Source organism: Penaeus vannamei, chromosome 20 (genome assembly GCF_042767895.1).
Source record: "Penaeus vannamei isolate JL-2024 chromosome 20, ASM4276789v1, whole genome shotgun sequence".
In the NCBI taxonomy this organism is placed as follows: Eukaryota; Metazoa; Arthropoda; class Malacostraca; order Decapoda; family Penaeidae; genus Penaeus; species Penaeus vannamei.
The window spans coordinates 25,561,438-25,577,770 of record NC_091568.1 but is presented as its reverse complement, the minus strand read 5'-3'; the positions used below and the strand labels follow the sequence as shown (position 1 = coordinate 25,577,770).

The 16,333-nt window shown below is 42.0% G+C and overlaps 1 protein-coding gene across 1 annotated transcript in view; it reads right to left on the bottom strand.

Moving 5' to 3' along the window:
- Positions 1 to 14,761: 14,761 nt before the first annotated feature.
- The window catches only part of LOC138865271 (integrator complex subunit 6-like), a 7,112-nt gene continuing 5,540 nt past the window's right edge, over positions 14,762 to 16,333 (bottom strand). Inside the window, exon 5 of the mRNA XM_070135222.1 lies at positions 14,762 to 16,303. Within this exon, the coding sequence (XP_069991323.1) occupies positions 16,095 to 16,303 (209 nt within the window). The 3' untranslated portion in view covers positions 14,762 to 16,094. The remainder of the gene's footprint in view (positions 16,304 to 16,333) is intronic.

Below are 16,333 nucleotides of genomic sequence, written 5' to 3'. Positions count from 1 at the left end.
ACATGTATATATACGTGTATATGTACGTGTATATATACGTGTATATATGCGTGTATATATACGTGTATATATGCGTGTATATATACGTGTATATATACGTGTATATATACGTGTATATATACGTGTATATATACGTGTATATATACATGTATATATACGTATAAATATACCTATATATATATATATATATATATATATATATATATATATATATATATATATATATATATATATATATATATATATATATATATATATATATATATATATATATATATATATATATATATATATATATATTTATATACATGTATATATATATATATATATATATATATATATATATATATATATATATATATATATATACTTATAAACACCAGAGGCAGTTCACTAGCCAATAAGCATTAAGTGCAATCACATTTAACATTACCATGATGCCTTGGGTGTTAATATTGTTCATGTACAATAAGATATTTCAAAAGTATAAAATTCAAGCAATAAATATAAAATCCTAGAAAATGCTAAGCAAAAGTAATGGTTTCATAATTATATTTTGCTTTCTAATGTTGTCACTGACAGTTTAATGTTCAGCATATTTCCAATGCAGTGAAACAGTAAGATGGCAGTCACATTTTCGAAAATATATGCCAACTGAATTATGAATCCACCATCGTGATATTTTACATGTCTGATCAGACTGACAGTTCTCTCATTTATTCTGTTTTTGTATTAGCCTGTTCAAAAGTGCTCAATTAATGCTTAGAACTTTTGCTCCTTTCTTTTTTGTTTCTTATTAATATGAACGTCATTTATTTTTGCTTTTAGAGTGCAATATCATCAGTATTAACAAACGCCATTGTCAATTGATTGTGGTAATGGATGTGAAGAGTAAATGCATGGTCTATAGCATAGCTTAGATTTGTGGAAGTTACAATGTAGGTTTGTTTTCATTATAGATTATGAAAAAAGTTGTGGACAGTATTACATAATTGTACTGTGTGATGTGTAATGGGAGGTTACAGTTACAACATATCCTTCTAGACAATATGTAGGTCACTGCTGTGTAAAGTGCCTCGGGTCAGATCTAGATAAGTATTTCTCTATTATATACAAAGCTCAGGTTTATTCAGTATATACAGAACTAATTTCAACCTACCAAATTGACAAAATTGATGCATCTCAAAGGTGATTCTTACAACTGAAAGACATGTTCTTAAAGAAAATTTATTTTAGTTTAACTTAATTTTACTCTATAACTTTATAATCATATTGGTGATATTTATCCATTCCATATAATGAGTAATAAATTCCTATGACGAAAGAGCCGTCCACATATGATATACTCAAAATATTTCAATGTGTATTGTAAATACAATTTAATACTCATACATGAAAGAAAGAGTTATTTATGCAGTATTTTCGTAACAAAATATTGTCAAAGTTATGTAATAATCAGTGTTTTCAAAGCTGTTTGCACAGTTGAATTGAAAAGTATGGCACATTTTCACAGCATACATAGATCTTGTCACTGTATTGATGGCATGAGTGTTTAATTCTAAATTGCTGCCCTTGTATTAATGTAGAATCTGTTCAAACCACATCAATTATTACAATCAGCTGTCAGTATTATGTAGTGCATGGATGAATCAGAATATTTTAATTGCCTTTGTATGTAAACAAAAAACAAAGTATATACAAGAATGCTACTATTTAATTATTTTTTTGTTAAAAGATTGTAATGAAGACAGACTTTGATGATTTACATTAAATATTGTTTCAGCTTTGAAAATTTAAAATGCATTATGTAATAGATAGACAGAAACTATAAAACAAATAAATGTGAAAACAAAAATATATGCTTTTACTCACCTTTGAATATATGTGAACAGCTATATGAAATTTGCTAATTAGAAAATCTAGCACACATCTCTATTGTTTTTTTCCATAGTGGATCCCAGTATAACCTAAAAACTTTTATTAAAATAGCTAGCATATTAAAGTAACTTTGTATGTTTAAAATTAGTGTATAATATGTGTTCATGATAGAAATGTTCATGTAAACCCAGTATCATCTCTTTACCTGTGATTAGCCTATCAAAAGAAAACAGGTTGAGTTAAGTAAAAGTTTTAAGTGGACTAGTGAATTGTGACTGACTGGTCCTGAAGGTTTTCAAAGAACCCCATAAGGTAACTGAACCTGCCCCCTCTAAAACTTAGCATGTACTTTAATATTCCTTGCTATACAAACCTACAACAAAAACAGCTCATCTTATAAATATGAAAAAAAATGAATAAGTGCATAAAGTCTAAAGGTGTCCAAGCCATTCAGATGTAATCTTTAGAAGTGATTTTGTATGAGATATTATATAAAAAAAAATATTCAGTAATAGTTATATCAAAGAAAGAGAAAAAAATCTTTTTATATAACTTATCGCACAAAAATTGGTCTTTTGTTTTTATTGTATTTGAGAAAAATGAAAAAATACCTTCCCCCCTCAGTGGTTAATGGTTAATGGGTGAAACAAATAAATATGCTAAACATGAAAAGTCATGCACTATGGTAAAGCATTGTGGCAAAAAGGGGAAAAATGAATAAACAGTTAGGATAAAACATCAAAGGTTATTGAGCATTATTGGATAGTGAGATAGTAAAAAGGGAATGAGGGGGAGCAAATGAAGGAAAGCGGATATTAGTAAAAGAAGAAAGAAAAGGTTAGGGGTGTAGACCAATTGGATGATATGGAGTCTACCTGTGGCTGGGGAAGGAATAGGAACATTGTTTAAGGAAAGCTGACAAATGAGCCATTATGAAACAATCAACAGGTAATATAGGTAGAGATGGCTGTTGAAGAAGTAGAAGAATCCAGGGGATGATATAAGGATACTAGGGAAGGTGGTGAAGTATCAGGAAGAATGTTAGGAGGGGAAGGGCCTGGAGGACACTTTTGCAACAGAAGGGATGTGGGCATCCAGGTGGGAATGGTGACAATAATGGCTAAGAAAGAGCTTATGGTGCACATGAAGATGGAGAGGATAGGGTGTGTTGGGAAAGAGTTTGAGGAAGAGGGGTGGGGGAAACTTGAGGTGCAGGAAAATAGATATCAGCAAATACTTTAAATGTAGAAGGAATGGGAATAAAGGGATTAGAGGGTGGATGAGGGAGTGGAGCATTCTCCTGGGTCCTGTCTATGAAGTTCTGGAGGGGAGTTGGGTGGGAAGGTCTGAGGAACAAAAGTTCTCTGGTGAGAAGAGAGGATAGATGTCCAAAGAGCAGAGGAAGAGGAGGGTGTAGAAGAGGATGTGGTAGGAGAAGATGGAGTTTAATTAATGTTTAATGTTTGAAAATAAATGTGCTAGACATCAAAGGTCATGTAGCACTATGGTAAAGTATTGCATCAGAAAGGGCAAAGGAGAGTTGAAGATTATGATTAAATGTGCTAGATGTCAAAGGTTTAAGAGCATTGTGGGTGGGTTCTTCATGCACAGGGTGATGTGAAGCGATGGTGTGGTAGCCTAGTTAGTGTTAAGTGCTGTGCATGCCTTCTCGCTTGCAGCTGCCACCACTGGCTAGCCTAGTGCAAAAAAGGGAGCAGCTATGCATAAGCCTCACCTGCCATTGCAAAGCTTCTCCATCATCGAGACTCCTGCAGTGCCTCCTCGTGGCCTCCCATGGAAACTGGGTACCTTGCGGTCCCAGGCTAAACTGTGGGGATCTCAGAGCAGCAGGAGGCCCTTAAGGTACAGGGTTATGGCCCACCAGCATGTGGAAATGCCCTGGCCCCGTACCAACTCCTGCCCCTAGGCCCCCTGAGGTTAATGGGAGGCTCGGGGGAGGTGGGCCTTGCCAGTCCTCCTCCCCCCAGATAAACCTCATCAGCAGTGGTTAATATAAACAGAAATATTCCTCCCAACCAGCAAGTGAGGCGGGCTGCGGGCCCTGTTGGGAGGGCGACTGCCAGGACGCAGGATGGGAACGGGACCTACTCATCCCGCCTGCGTTCTGGCCTAGAGTGAAGCTTGTGGGCGAAAGCCTGAGGGAGCCCCGCAGGTGGAATGATGGATCCCGTAGCCTGCCGTCCCCTTTTATATGGAGTAGCGTCGGTGGGGGTAGCAGAGGTGGCGTCCACCCAGAGTGACTGCCCGAGACTAAACCTCAGGCGGGAAGTTAGGGTGGGCCTTGGAACATCCGTTCTTTGCGTCAGGATCGGTTGCCTCTACTGTCGAGGGAACTGGGGCATCTGAGAGTGGAGGTGGCTGCTCTCTCGGAGATGAGAAGACCTGGCAGCGGCACAATTAGTATAGGTGGCTACACCTACTGGTTGGGCTGCAGCAATGGTCACCATCTCCAGGGAGTATCCATGGCCATCTCCAGCAGACTCCAGCCCTGGGTAGTAGAGGTTACTCCAGTCGATGAACGTATAATGGTAATGAGACTGAAGCTCTTATTATCTCTTATTGCTGTGTACGCTGTAAATTTGACGTGAAAGAGATGTTCTACGACAAACTAGCATCTGTGTCAAACAGGTGTCCCCGGCGTAATATTCGTATTGTTCTGGGTGACTTCAATGCGGTATCTGGCTGTGATCGAGATGTCTGTCGGTTCAGGAACTGATGCCAGTAGTGAGAATAGCTTCCTTTTCGGGGAATTTGCTAGGTCCTAGATATTGAGGATTTCTGGCTCCTGGTACCAGCGCCCAGATCCACATCGTTGGACTTGATACAGCGATGCGGGTAATGCAGCCAAGGAGATTGACCACATACTCGTTAGCACTCACTCGTTGGTGGATCCTCCAGAACTGCAGGGTGTATAGGAGTGCCAAGTTCTGTGATTGCTTGTGGCTACCCTCCGGGTCCACTTCAAAACTCCCCAGCGGTCCAATGATCACCCCAGGGTGTTTCACTTGGACAGGCTAAGGGAGGGGGAGTGTGCTGAGGCAGTCTCTGGTCGTTTCGCAGCGCTCGACAATCTGACGGACCTCAGATACCTTCAAACGCGAAACGCTTGATGCAGCTCAAGTGACGATTGGTGAACGCCCGTGAGCAAGACAGAATTTCATCTCGCAGGAGAGTATGGATGCCACGGATGCTTGTCGTAAAGACCATTTCTTAGTAAATGACACTCGTCCTGAGAAAGCAGAACTCCAAGCCCTCTTCTCAGGTGACAGCAGTTCGCCTAGTAAGTGGCCAGATCGTCTCAGATCCTATTGCGGTGCGGGAGCGTTGGGTTAGCCTAGTTTTTTTTTTTTTTTTTTGGCGGTCCGGTACCATTCCCCCTGACCTGCTGAGGGGTATGGTCATCCCTCTCTGGAAGAGGAAGGGGGACCGATGGGACCTCAGTAATCACCGAGGCATCACACTGCTCAGTATACCAGGTAAAGTTCTTGCCCACATCCTTCTGAGATGTATCAGAGACCATCTACTGAGGCATCAGCGGCCGGAGCAATCTGGATTCACTTCTGGTAAGTCCACAATTGACCGTATCCTTGCGCCTCGAGTCATAGTAGAGCGCCGTCGTTCGTTCGGGCGTGGACTGCTTGCAGCCTACACCGACCTCAAGAAGGCGTTCGATACGGTGCATCGGAAATCATTCTTGGAGATCCTGAGACTGAGAAGAATTCCAACAAGGCATTAAAAGTGCTGTAAAGTGTGGTGGGAGCCTGTCGAGCTTCTTTCCTTAGTTCAGGAGTGAGGCAAGGCTGTGTTCTTGCACCAACACTTTTCAACACTTGCATGGACTGGATACTGGGCAGAGCTACTCTGTGGAGCAACTCTGGGCAATATCAAGGTTACCGACCTTGACTTTGCTGATGTCGCTATTCTATCTGTCCTTGGAATCTTTAGTGGTGGCTCTCAATGCATTTAGTAATGAAGCGAAGTCCTTGGGTTTAGAGGTCTCCTGGACCAAGACCAAGATCCAGGACTTTGGGGACTTGCTAAGAGATCCTGTTCGGTCGGTACGTGCTTGCGAGGACAATGAAGTCCCAGAGAGCTTTACATACTTTGGCAGTGTAGTTCATAACTCTGGGCTGTCAGACCAGAAGGTCAGCAGACGGAATGGTCTGGCAGCAGGGGTCATGAACTCTCTCGGCAAGAGTATTTGGAGATGCCGGTACCTGTGCAGAAGGACCAAGCTACGGGTCTTCAAGGCTCTGATAATGCGAGTTTTGCTATACGTTAGTGAAACCTGGACATTATTCTGTGCTTTAGAGCCACGTCTTGATGCCTTTTGCAATCGGTCCTTGTGCCGGATCATGGGGTACTGTTGGCGGGACCATGTGTCTAACCAACGGTTGCACCGTGAGACTGGCACAGGACCTATTTCTTGCACAATCCGTGATCGCCAACTCAGGCTATACGGCCACCTGGCTCGCTTCCCCTAGGATGATCCTGCCCACCAGGTTGCCTTGGCTCGAGATAACCCTGGGTGGAGGAGGCCTGTGGGACGACCTAGGAAGTCGTGGCTTGAGCAGATCAATCAAACTTGTCGAGAGGAGCTTGAGATGGGCCGAGTCCCTGCCTGGCGGCTTGCCATGAGGGATCCTCACAGGTACAAACGAAGGGTGGATACGACTATGCGCCCCCGTCGGCGTTAGCTCCATGATGATGATGATAGGAGCGTTATAAGATATGGTAGTGAAAAGGGGGATAGAGGAGTAAGTGAACTAGAGCAGAAATTAGTTTAAAGGTGAGGGTAGGGTGACTGAGTAAATTATAGTGTATCTGTCACTGGAGAAGGTATAGGAAAAATGTTCAAGGTAGAATAGAGATAGCTGTTGAAGAGTAAGAGAAGAATCTGGGGAGGGGAAGGAGTTAAATATCAAAGATTAGAGGGCGTTATATGAAAATATGGTAATGAAAAGGGAAAGGAGGGAAGTAAATGAAGTAGGGTAGTGGTTAATAAATGGGAAAGGTGAAGGAGGTAGAGCAATTAAATGAATTGCATTGTATCTGTGACTGGGGAAGGATTAGGGAAAAAAGGTGATAACGGTAGATATGGTTGTCTTAGTAGTAGCGGATTAGGTATCTGAGGGTTGAGATGTAGCCGACCCCCGCAACCTGCAGCGCTGCATACTTCCCCCAGGTTGGGTCCAGGGGTCTGGAGAAGGACACTGTTGTGATAGAGGGAATTCGTGTGAGTATTCAAGTGGAAGCGGTAGAGAGGGGGGTAAGTTGGGAGGGTGTAGGAGGAAGGAGGGTGGAGTGTTCCCTTGGGTCATCTTTAGGAAGTTATGGATGTCTTCAAGGTTTCTGGAGGGGAGTTGGGTAAAGAGGACTGAGAGACAAAAGTTCTATGAGGAGAATAAGAGGAGATAGATATCCGAGGAACAGAAGAAGAGGAAGTTGTAGGAGAGAATGTAGTAGGAGAGGGTGGAGTGGAATGTTTAGGTTGCCTGGTACGACAATTAGAGGGAGGATGAGGGGTAGGTATCAGGGAAGTGGTAGATATTAGAGTATCTGGATTTAGAATGGAAAATTAATTTGGCTGGGGGATAGGGTGAGTAGACATAGGACGTAGGTTTAGGGTATAGGGGAGTGATAGTAGAGATGTGGAAATATCTTATGAAGATGGTGGGGGAGCAGAGCGAAGGACTGTTTTGGAATAAGTTGAGAGAGAAAAACCTTGGCGTCGTGCTGGAAGCACTTGGAGTTTAAAACTGAGGACTGCTATCTCACATTCAAACTTATAGGCACGGCAGCTCCTATGAATTACATTGCAGGAGTCTCCACACGTGACTGAGCAGGGCAATTTAAACGGTCATGACCAGGTTGGGCACACAGAGGGCAGCGGGCTGTGGAGCGACAATGTTTGGCTGGGTGGCGAAAACGCCAACAATTCTGATATTGACGAGGAAGGGATCGATATTGTTGGTCATGATAAGACAATCCAACAATATAAACCTCATGGGAGAAGTCTTATCTATGGAAGCTAATCATGGCAATATTGACGCTGTGACTGTGACAAGGCATGAACGATCAGAGCGACTGCGAAAGGTAACCTTGCCTACTTGTTTCTGGAGGCACCGCTGAAAGACAAGGGTATTCTCAGCATAGGGGGTGTAGATGGAATCACAAAGAATCAATCCAACTTGGCTGGGCCAAAGAGAGTGCTCAGAAGGTTTGCAGAGGTAGAGGCAGTAGAAGGACGAGGGCGAGAGGAAGATGGGGTGGTGTGGAGTGGAGTAGTTCTGCGGGGGAGGACAATAAGGATGAAGAGCAGTAATAAGGGAAGAGTGGGTAGATATTGAAGAGGACTGTGCAGCAGATGAAGAGCAGAATATTAGGGAAGAAGGGGTGCTTTCTAGAGGTTGAGTAATAACCTGGGTGACTGTTTTGGAATGGTTAGTTGTTCGTAAGCATCGAAGAGGAGGCATTAGTATCAGTGGTTGGAACCGTGGCCAAAAGAGGGGCAGGGGTCTGAAAACCATTAAAATCAAATTCAGATAGGCTAGTTGATGAAGGGGCAATGGTTAATGGTTAAGATAAATGTGCTAGACATCTAAGGTCATATAGCACTATAGGAAAGTATAGTAAAGGGGGATGTCAGGTGATAGTTGTTATGTGTCAACTATCTAGATTAGTGTTGAGAGGTTGAAGATGAGGGAAAAGATTTGGGAGTTAGATCAAGTGAAGGATATTTATGTGTCTGAGGAAGGAGAACAGGTTGTCGAGGCAGAAGCTGTGAGATTCTGTAAGGATGTCTGATATGTTGGGAGGTCGGTGAAGGGAGGGTAGGTGTGGAAAAGCAGAGGTACGTGCTGTATTAAAGCGTGGACAAGACAAGAGAATGTGTGGGACTGAAAGAGGGATGTTACATAGAGGACATAGGGGCGGGTCTGAGCGTGACATCAGATAGGCATGTGTTAGGCGAGTGTGGCCAATACGTAATCGTGCGAGGTCCGTCTCCCAACGTCTGTTTTTGTGAAATGGAGCTGACCAAGAGGAGATTGATGGTTTTACGGTATGTAATTTATTATTGTGGAGTCTTGACCAAAAAGATTGCCATCGGGTATACAAGAAGGTCTTAAAGTGGGGGTAGTAATCTGTAGCTGAAATATGTGAGAAGCGTTGTTGAGGTGATGTGGACATCTGCCTGTTCATTGCCAGGGATTCCAACATGGCTGGGTACCCAGCAACTGACAGATTTGTGACGTGTGGATAGATAGAACAACCAGTTCTGGATCTTACATACAAGGGGATTGGTCGAGTGCATTGACTTTATGAGGGTTAAAGAATTACGGGAGATAGTAAAAATAGTAAAAGAGGAAGAGGTGGATGAATATATGCGTCTTAAGGCAAAAAGGAGTGCATATAGTTCTGTAGTAAGGACACTAGATTCAGGAGGGAGGGTGTATTTGAAAGTGCAATTTGGGAATGTTACTGCGAATCCAGCTCCTGAGATGGATTTGGAACCGTCAGTGTAAACATGAATGCTGGAGGAATGAATGGAGACATGGTCAAGGAAATGAGTGAGAAGGATAGAGGGAGGAATATCTGATTTTGGTGGGTCAGGGAAAACTGAGGAGCAAATACAGGGGTTAGGTATAAGCCATGGAGGAATGGAATGGACAGACAATGGGAGAGGTCGGAGATGAGGGAAGGGGGAATGGGAGAGGAGGGTATCTGTGCGTACGGGGAGAGGAGTTGGTAAACGTGGAGAAGAGGTAAAGGTATGAAGTAAGGATTGTGGAATAGTTAGTTTGGTAAGGGAAAATTGGTGACATCGAGCATAGCATCGGAGAGAGAGAAGGGCTCGACGTCGAGAGAGGGACGGCATGCCTGATTCAGTATATAGGCTCTCAACTGGAGAGGAGCGGAAGGCGCCTAGGGCTAAGCGGAGACCGCTGTGGTGGGCTGTATCAAGGTGAGCAAGAAGAGAGGTTGAGGCAGAGGAGTAGATATGGCATCCATAATCTAGAGTGGAGAGAATCAAAGTAACATGAAGATGGATGAGAGTTTTGCGATCTGAGCCCCAGGAGATATGTGAAAGAGTTTGTAAGATTCGGAGGCGACGTTGAGCTTTTTCTTTGATGTACAAGATATGGTCTCGCCAGGACAATTTGGAATCAAATATAACGCCTAGGAATTTGCCAGAAGACCGGTATTGGAGTGGAGCATTATATAAGAAGAGTGGGGGTTTGGGGACCGTACGTGAGCGAGAGAAAAGGATGGGGAAAGATTTAGAGGTAGAGAAGCGAAAGCCATGGTTGGTGGCCCAAGAAGTTACTGATGTTATTGCAGACTGAAGGAATTGACAGAGATCTGGTATGGATGTGCCAGATGCATAGATGGTTAAGCCATCAACATATAGTGATGCTCTGGCTCCTGGTGGTAGGACTGAGACTATGCCATTTACAGCAAGAAGAAAATAAAGTGGTACTAAGTACACTTCCTTGTGGGACGCCTTCGAATTGAGGAAAGGATGAAGTGGAAGAGGCAATCTTGACCTGGAAAGTACGTTTAGAAAGGAAGGATTTAATGAAAACACCCATGTTTCCACGTAAACCTAGGGAGGACAATTGTTGGAGGATATGGTATCGCCATGTGGTGTCATATGCTTTTTCTAGATCAAAGAATATGGCTAATACGGATTCATGGCGTGCAAATGCCGATGTAATGTATGTCTCGAAATGGGCAAGTAGGTCTGCTGTACTTCGGGCACGTCGGAAACCAAACTGGGAAGGGGAAAGGAGATTATGAGATTCTAGGTACCACACTAAACGGAAGTTAACCATTCGTTCTAGTAGTTTGCACAAGCAGCTAGTTAGAGCTATGGGGCGGTAATCTTGGGGTAAGGTACCTGATTTATTGGGTTTTAAGAAAGGTAGGATAAGAGCATCTCGCCAATGAGAAGGAAAATTTCCTGACGTCCATATGTGGATGAAAATAGTTAAAAGGAAGGATAGAGAGGAAGATGTGAGCGTGTCGGAGCATACGATAGTGAATACCATCAGGGCCTTCATGAGTGTTGCGGCACGACTGTAATGCAGCGTTGAGTTCAGAAGAAGAAAAAGGAGCATTATAGGACTCATCAGAGGATAGGGTGAAGGGAAATAGGGGTGTGTTCCCTGATGGTTTTAATGGAAGAAAAGTATGGGGAAAGGTGAGAGCCACTACTGACCTGGCTGAAATAGTTGCCCAGTTCATTAGCTACTTCGACAGGCTCAGAGATGAGAATATCTCGAATATGGAGGACGGGTGCAGGATGGGGGGGATGTTTGCCTGATAGTTTATGGATCCGTCGCCAAACAGCTGAAATAGATGCAGATGTAAATGAGGAAACATAATTTTGCCAGCTATTTGTTTTGCTGTTTTTAATTGTACGGCGAAGATGGGCAGATGCTCTTTTAAAGGAAATAAGGGCTGATAGCTGGTGAGGGGTGCCTCGTTTGTAGCGATAGCTGTTCCAGGCTGCTCGTTTTAAGCGAAGCGCTTTGGTGCAATCAGAATTCCACCATGGAACACATTTAGAAGTATAGGGTTTTGAAGTTCGAGGAATGGCTGTATAGGCAGCTCTTAGGATCGTGGTTGTAAAACAATGTAGCATATCTGAAATGGACGGTAAGGGGGTGGAGGGATAGGTATAGTAGAGAGTGAAGTGAAAGTATGCCAGTCAGCTCTATCAAAGCACCAGCGTGGAGGATTAGGAAGTGGTACATATGAAGTAGGAGAAAGGAGTATTGGGAAGTGGTCACTATAGGGGAAGTGGTCTAGAACTGACCAATGGAAATCTAGATGTAAAGTAGGAGAGCATAGAGAGAGGTCAAGGCATGAAAAGGATTGTATGCGCATGTCAAAGTGTGTGGGGCGATCTGAATTAAGAATAATTAGGTTATTTGTGAAGAGGAAGCGTTCTAGAGATCGGCCTCGGGAGTTGGTGGTAGAGTCACCCCACAGAGTGTGGCGGCAGTTGAAATCACCAACTATGAGGAAAGGTGGTTGGAGTTGGGAAATTAGAGTCTCAAAGGTAGTAAAGTCAATGGGATGGGATGGGGAGAAGTAGACTGAAATCACTGTGATCCAGCGGCGAAGAAAGATGCGAATAGCTGTGCACGGGACAGAAGTTTGTATGGGAGGTATGACATAAGGTGTTTTATGATGGATAAGTATACACGAGACATAAAGGGAGTGTGGGGAAGAGATAAAATGGTAATTGGGAATTGGAATTGGAGGGTGTGTGAGGAAAGTCTCTTGGAGGCAGATAATAGATGGATTATAAGAAGCAAGGATATGACGTAGGTCTGACCTATGAGAGCGGAAACCGCGAATATTCCAATGTAGGAGAGCTATATCCTAGTTGATTTACGAATGATAACACAAGTACGTGTTGGGGAATTTGCAGGGGAAGGAGCTAGGGGGTGTAAAGGAGGGATATTAGGAGGTAGGGAATCTGGAGAAGGGCATTGTTGTGCCATGAGTGATTCTCGTGTGTATCCGGGAGGGAGTGCAAAGGATAGAGGGGATGGAGGGAGGGAGAATGTGCCTATAGTTGGAGTTGAAGGGGGTGGGTTGTGTTGGGAGAGAGTAGATGTGTGGGGAGTATTAGTGTTAGGAGGCTGAATATCGGAAGGATGGGATGAAGGGGCAAGCCTTAATACCCCTGTTAAGGGTAAAGAATCTTCATTATTGGCCATGTGACCCTGAATAAACGGGGAAAATGGTTTGCCCTTCAGGGTCTCCATAAGGGGTAAGGGCCAGGTAATTAACCAAGGGAATACCGTGCCCATGGCTCCCGGAGGCCGTTCGTGACTGACACAAAGCCAGGTATTGGGAGGGAGTATGGAGTATAAGAAAAAGCTCATCGACGTGCTTCTTGTCTGTCTGCACATAGAGTGAGACCAAGTCTGTATCTGAGAGTTGCCACCTCATTTTGTAGGTATGGCAGCCCCTATAAAATACATTATGGGGGCTGCTACAGTTACCACATGTGCGTGACTATGCAGAGTAGTTTGATCAGTTATGACCAGATTGGGCACATAGGGGGCATCCGTCTGTGGAATGGCAGTGTTTGGCAGGAATTCCTTAACGCCAACAGTTTAGACATTGACAGGGAGGGATTCTCCACCAATGTAAACATTAAAGGGAAGGTCATGTCTACGGAAAGTAATTCTGGCAATGTTGGTAGGGTTCTTACGATGACTAGGAGGAATGGAGTAGCATTGTACTGATAGTCCATCATAGTCCGTGAAGCAGGCGAGTAAGTCTCCACAATATGACGAATCTTTGTTATAGATAGGGCAGTTTGCTGGGGAGATGAAGACCATTCTGGTACAAGTATTAAGGGCTGGATGAGGTTCTGCAGGAATGGGGTTGCCAGAGAGTTCAGTTCCAGTTGATAATGCTATAGCTTGGGTTTCGGATGTAACTGTGACAAGACGGGAACGACTGGGTTGGCTACAGAGACTGCCTACTTGTTTTTGGAGGTACTGCTGAAAGAGAAGAGTGTTTTCAGAGGAGCTGCAAGGGGGATCATGAAAAATTGGTCTCATTTGGTTGGGCTAAATAAAGCATTTAAGATGTTTGTAGGGATGGGGGTAGTAGAAGGACGGGGACGTATGCAAGAGGGAGTATTGTTGAGGAAGGTAGTATTACGGAGAGGTGGACAATAAGGCAAAATAGTAGGATGGAGTGATTAATGATGAAGGTTGTGGGGGTAGAGGTGATGAAGTTGAGAGAGTAGGAATGTCTCCTGGAGATTGAGTAGTTGCAGTGTTCAGTGTCATGGTCAAAGAAGACCCTGGGGTCGGGAAACCGGGACAGTTTTAATTAATGGGGCTATTTGATGAAGGGGCAAGCCTCATTGCCCCTAAGAAGGGTATAACATCTTCATTACTGGCATTGGTAAGCTTAGACTATGTTGGGGAAAGAAACAGTCAGGTCCCTTTGAGGTGTAAAGGATAGACAACTAAAACAGGGGAATACCATGCACATGGCTCCCTCAGGCCATTCAGGATTGGTACAAAGTCATCCTTTCATCCTTTCTCACACCTTAGGAAGTGGATAGTAGACTCTAATAGAAGGGTTTGGAGAAAGGACAGAAACAAAAAAGCAGGAGGGGGAAAAGACCATGCAAAATTAGTCGAATCGAGGGCTGAGGCCCAAGTTAGGGAGATCCCCAGCATTGGGTCTTAGTCCTAAGCCCCCCACGACAACAATGGGCATGGGATCGGGGGACATTCAAACAAGAAATGGTATCAAGACGCATCCAACATGAAAGACCACTATGTCTAACAGGAAATGAAGGAAATGATTGGTTGTTACAATGTTACTATTATCCGATTGAATGTAGTTCAATTCGTCAATTTCTCTTTACAGACAATTATACTGGTAATCATTAATCTTCATATTGATACAGATTGACAAGCCTCAGCTGAATTATTTTGTACTACCTGTACATACAGGTCCTCAAACGAAGAGTATCAGGGTTCTTAGCTCAACATTCCTTCCCTATAATAGAAACCGAAATCTGTCAATATTTTTCTTTTGTAAATTTTCTTTGCTTAAAATAGTTTTTGCAACTTGATAATTCTTAAAAATTCTTAGTCAATATTATTGAACCACTGGCTGACTCATGATATGAAAACAACATTTCCTTTTGAGAGAAATTATGGCAACAGTTTCAATCTACATTATATTTTCTCAAATTAGAATGTGAAAATTCAATAATAATAATGCCGATTTAAAATTCCTGAAAAATCCAATATGAAAAACAACTGGAAAAAAATAACCTAAACTTGAGGAGATTGGTAATAAAGCCACATTTTGGAGGATCAACTGTATTTGCATACTGTATATAAAATATAAATATACACAATATTTACACCACCATCACAAAGCAATTGTTCTCAAAAACATAAATTTCTTGGCCTCCTTATCCACTCAACATATGTTATGACTGCACTGTTACAGAATACAGTGGCTCTTTTAGAGGTTTCTGTTAAAATATTTCAACAAATAAATAACAAAACAAAAATAAAGAAAAACACTATACAGCAGGAACAACTTTAAGGACCATTTTACAGACTATTTGTGCAAAACTAAATCATTGCATTTGCTCAAGTCAGAGACAGTCCTCAGGCTTGCAAGGTCTTGTTTCGTTCTTGTTGGAACCTAACTGTAGAGAACATTTATAGTGTGTACAAAGAAGTAAACCAGACTGATACTGATGACATTGTAAAAATCTGCACAGCTTTGCATGAGCAATGCTCTGTGATGTCTGTCTATTTTCCAGCGTTTTGTTGGGGAAAAATTCATAATTTGTAAAGAGTGACAGACATTAGGACTTACTAATAATATAATTATTACATAGAATATAAAAATACAACACAATGAAAATAGCAAAGAAGGACAAATAGCAGTTATTAAACTGAGATTAGCATAAATTCTCAATTACCTTCTTGTTTACTCTTTACAAGTGCATCCAAAGACTTGAGTAAAATCTTCCAGATATGTATGAATGGGAACTTTCAACAGCCTTCCAAGCGACAAAATAACTTGTAATGCAAGTTCCTATGGGTGTGATCAAAGAGCATTTCCACAGATTTTCACTTAATCATCATAAGGATTTCTAATGTTTAAGTGATAATAACAATAACATGAAAATTTAACAAAATGTATAATGATGATAGCATAGACACTGAAAAATGTAAATAATAAAAAATATAAAATTGTATTTTCTCTCTTTTTACATTTAAAGTTTACTAATCATAAACATATAATTTCACTTGGTGAAAGTCAAACCTTTTCCATAAGAAAAAAGAAGAAAAAGAAGAAAAAATATATATATACATACTAGATGTTTACACATAAAAAATTGAGTACAAAATTGTTCAAAGAAAAAAAATCTATAAACCCACAAAAAAATGTTTTCATGCCTTACCATTTGCTTTGAAAAAAATACATATGCATATAAAAATTATTAATACAAAAAATAAATAAAACAAATAGTCTACAATGTGGTCTACACTTCAATCTAAATTTAGTTACAGTCCTCCTCATTATATCACAAAAAATGTGTATATGACATATTGATTCCTTACAATATTGTACTGTTTCACATTTAGTTCTTGTAAAATAAAAAGTGATGAGCAGATCTATCTACTGTGTCCGTTCACCCTGAGGCTAGGCTGGGTTGCCAAGCCCTTCTCCATGTTGGTCATTGAGTCAAGGAACTGGGACAGGAGCTTCACCAGGGAGTGCCTCTTGAATCGGCCTGCCTCATTCACCACTTCCTTCACGACCTTTAGCCGTGACTCATAGGAACCTTGCAAAGTGTTGAGCTGGTTGAAGAGTCTTCTGAAATCTGAGGATTTTTTTTGTTTTTTAATCCATT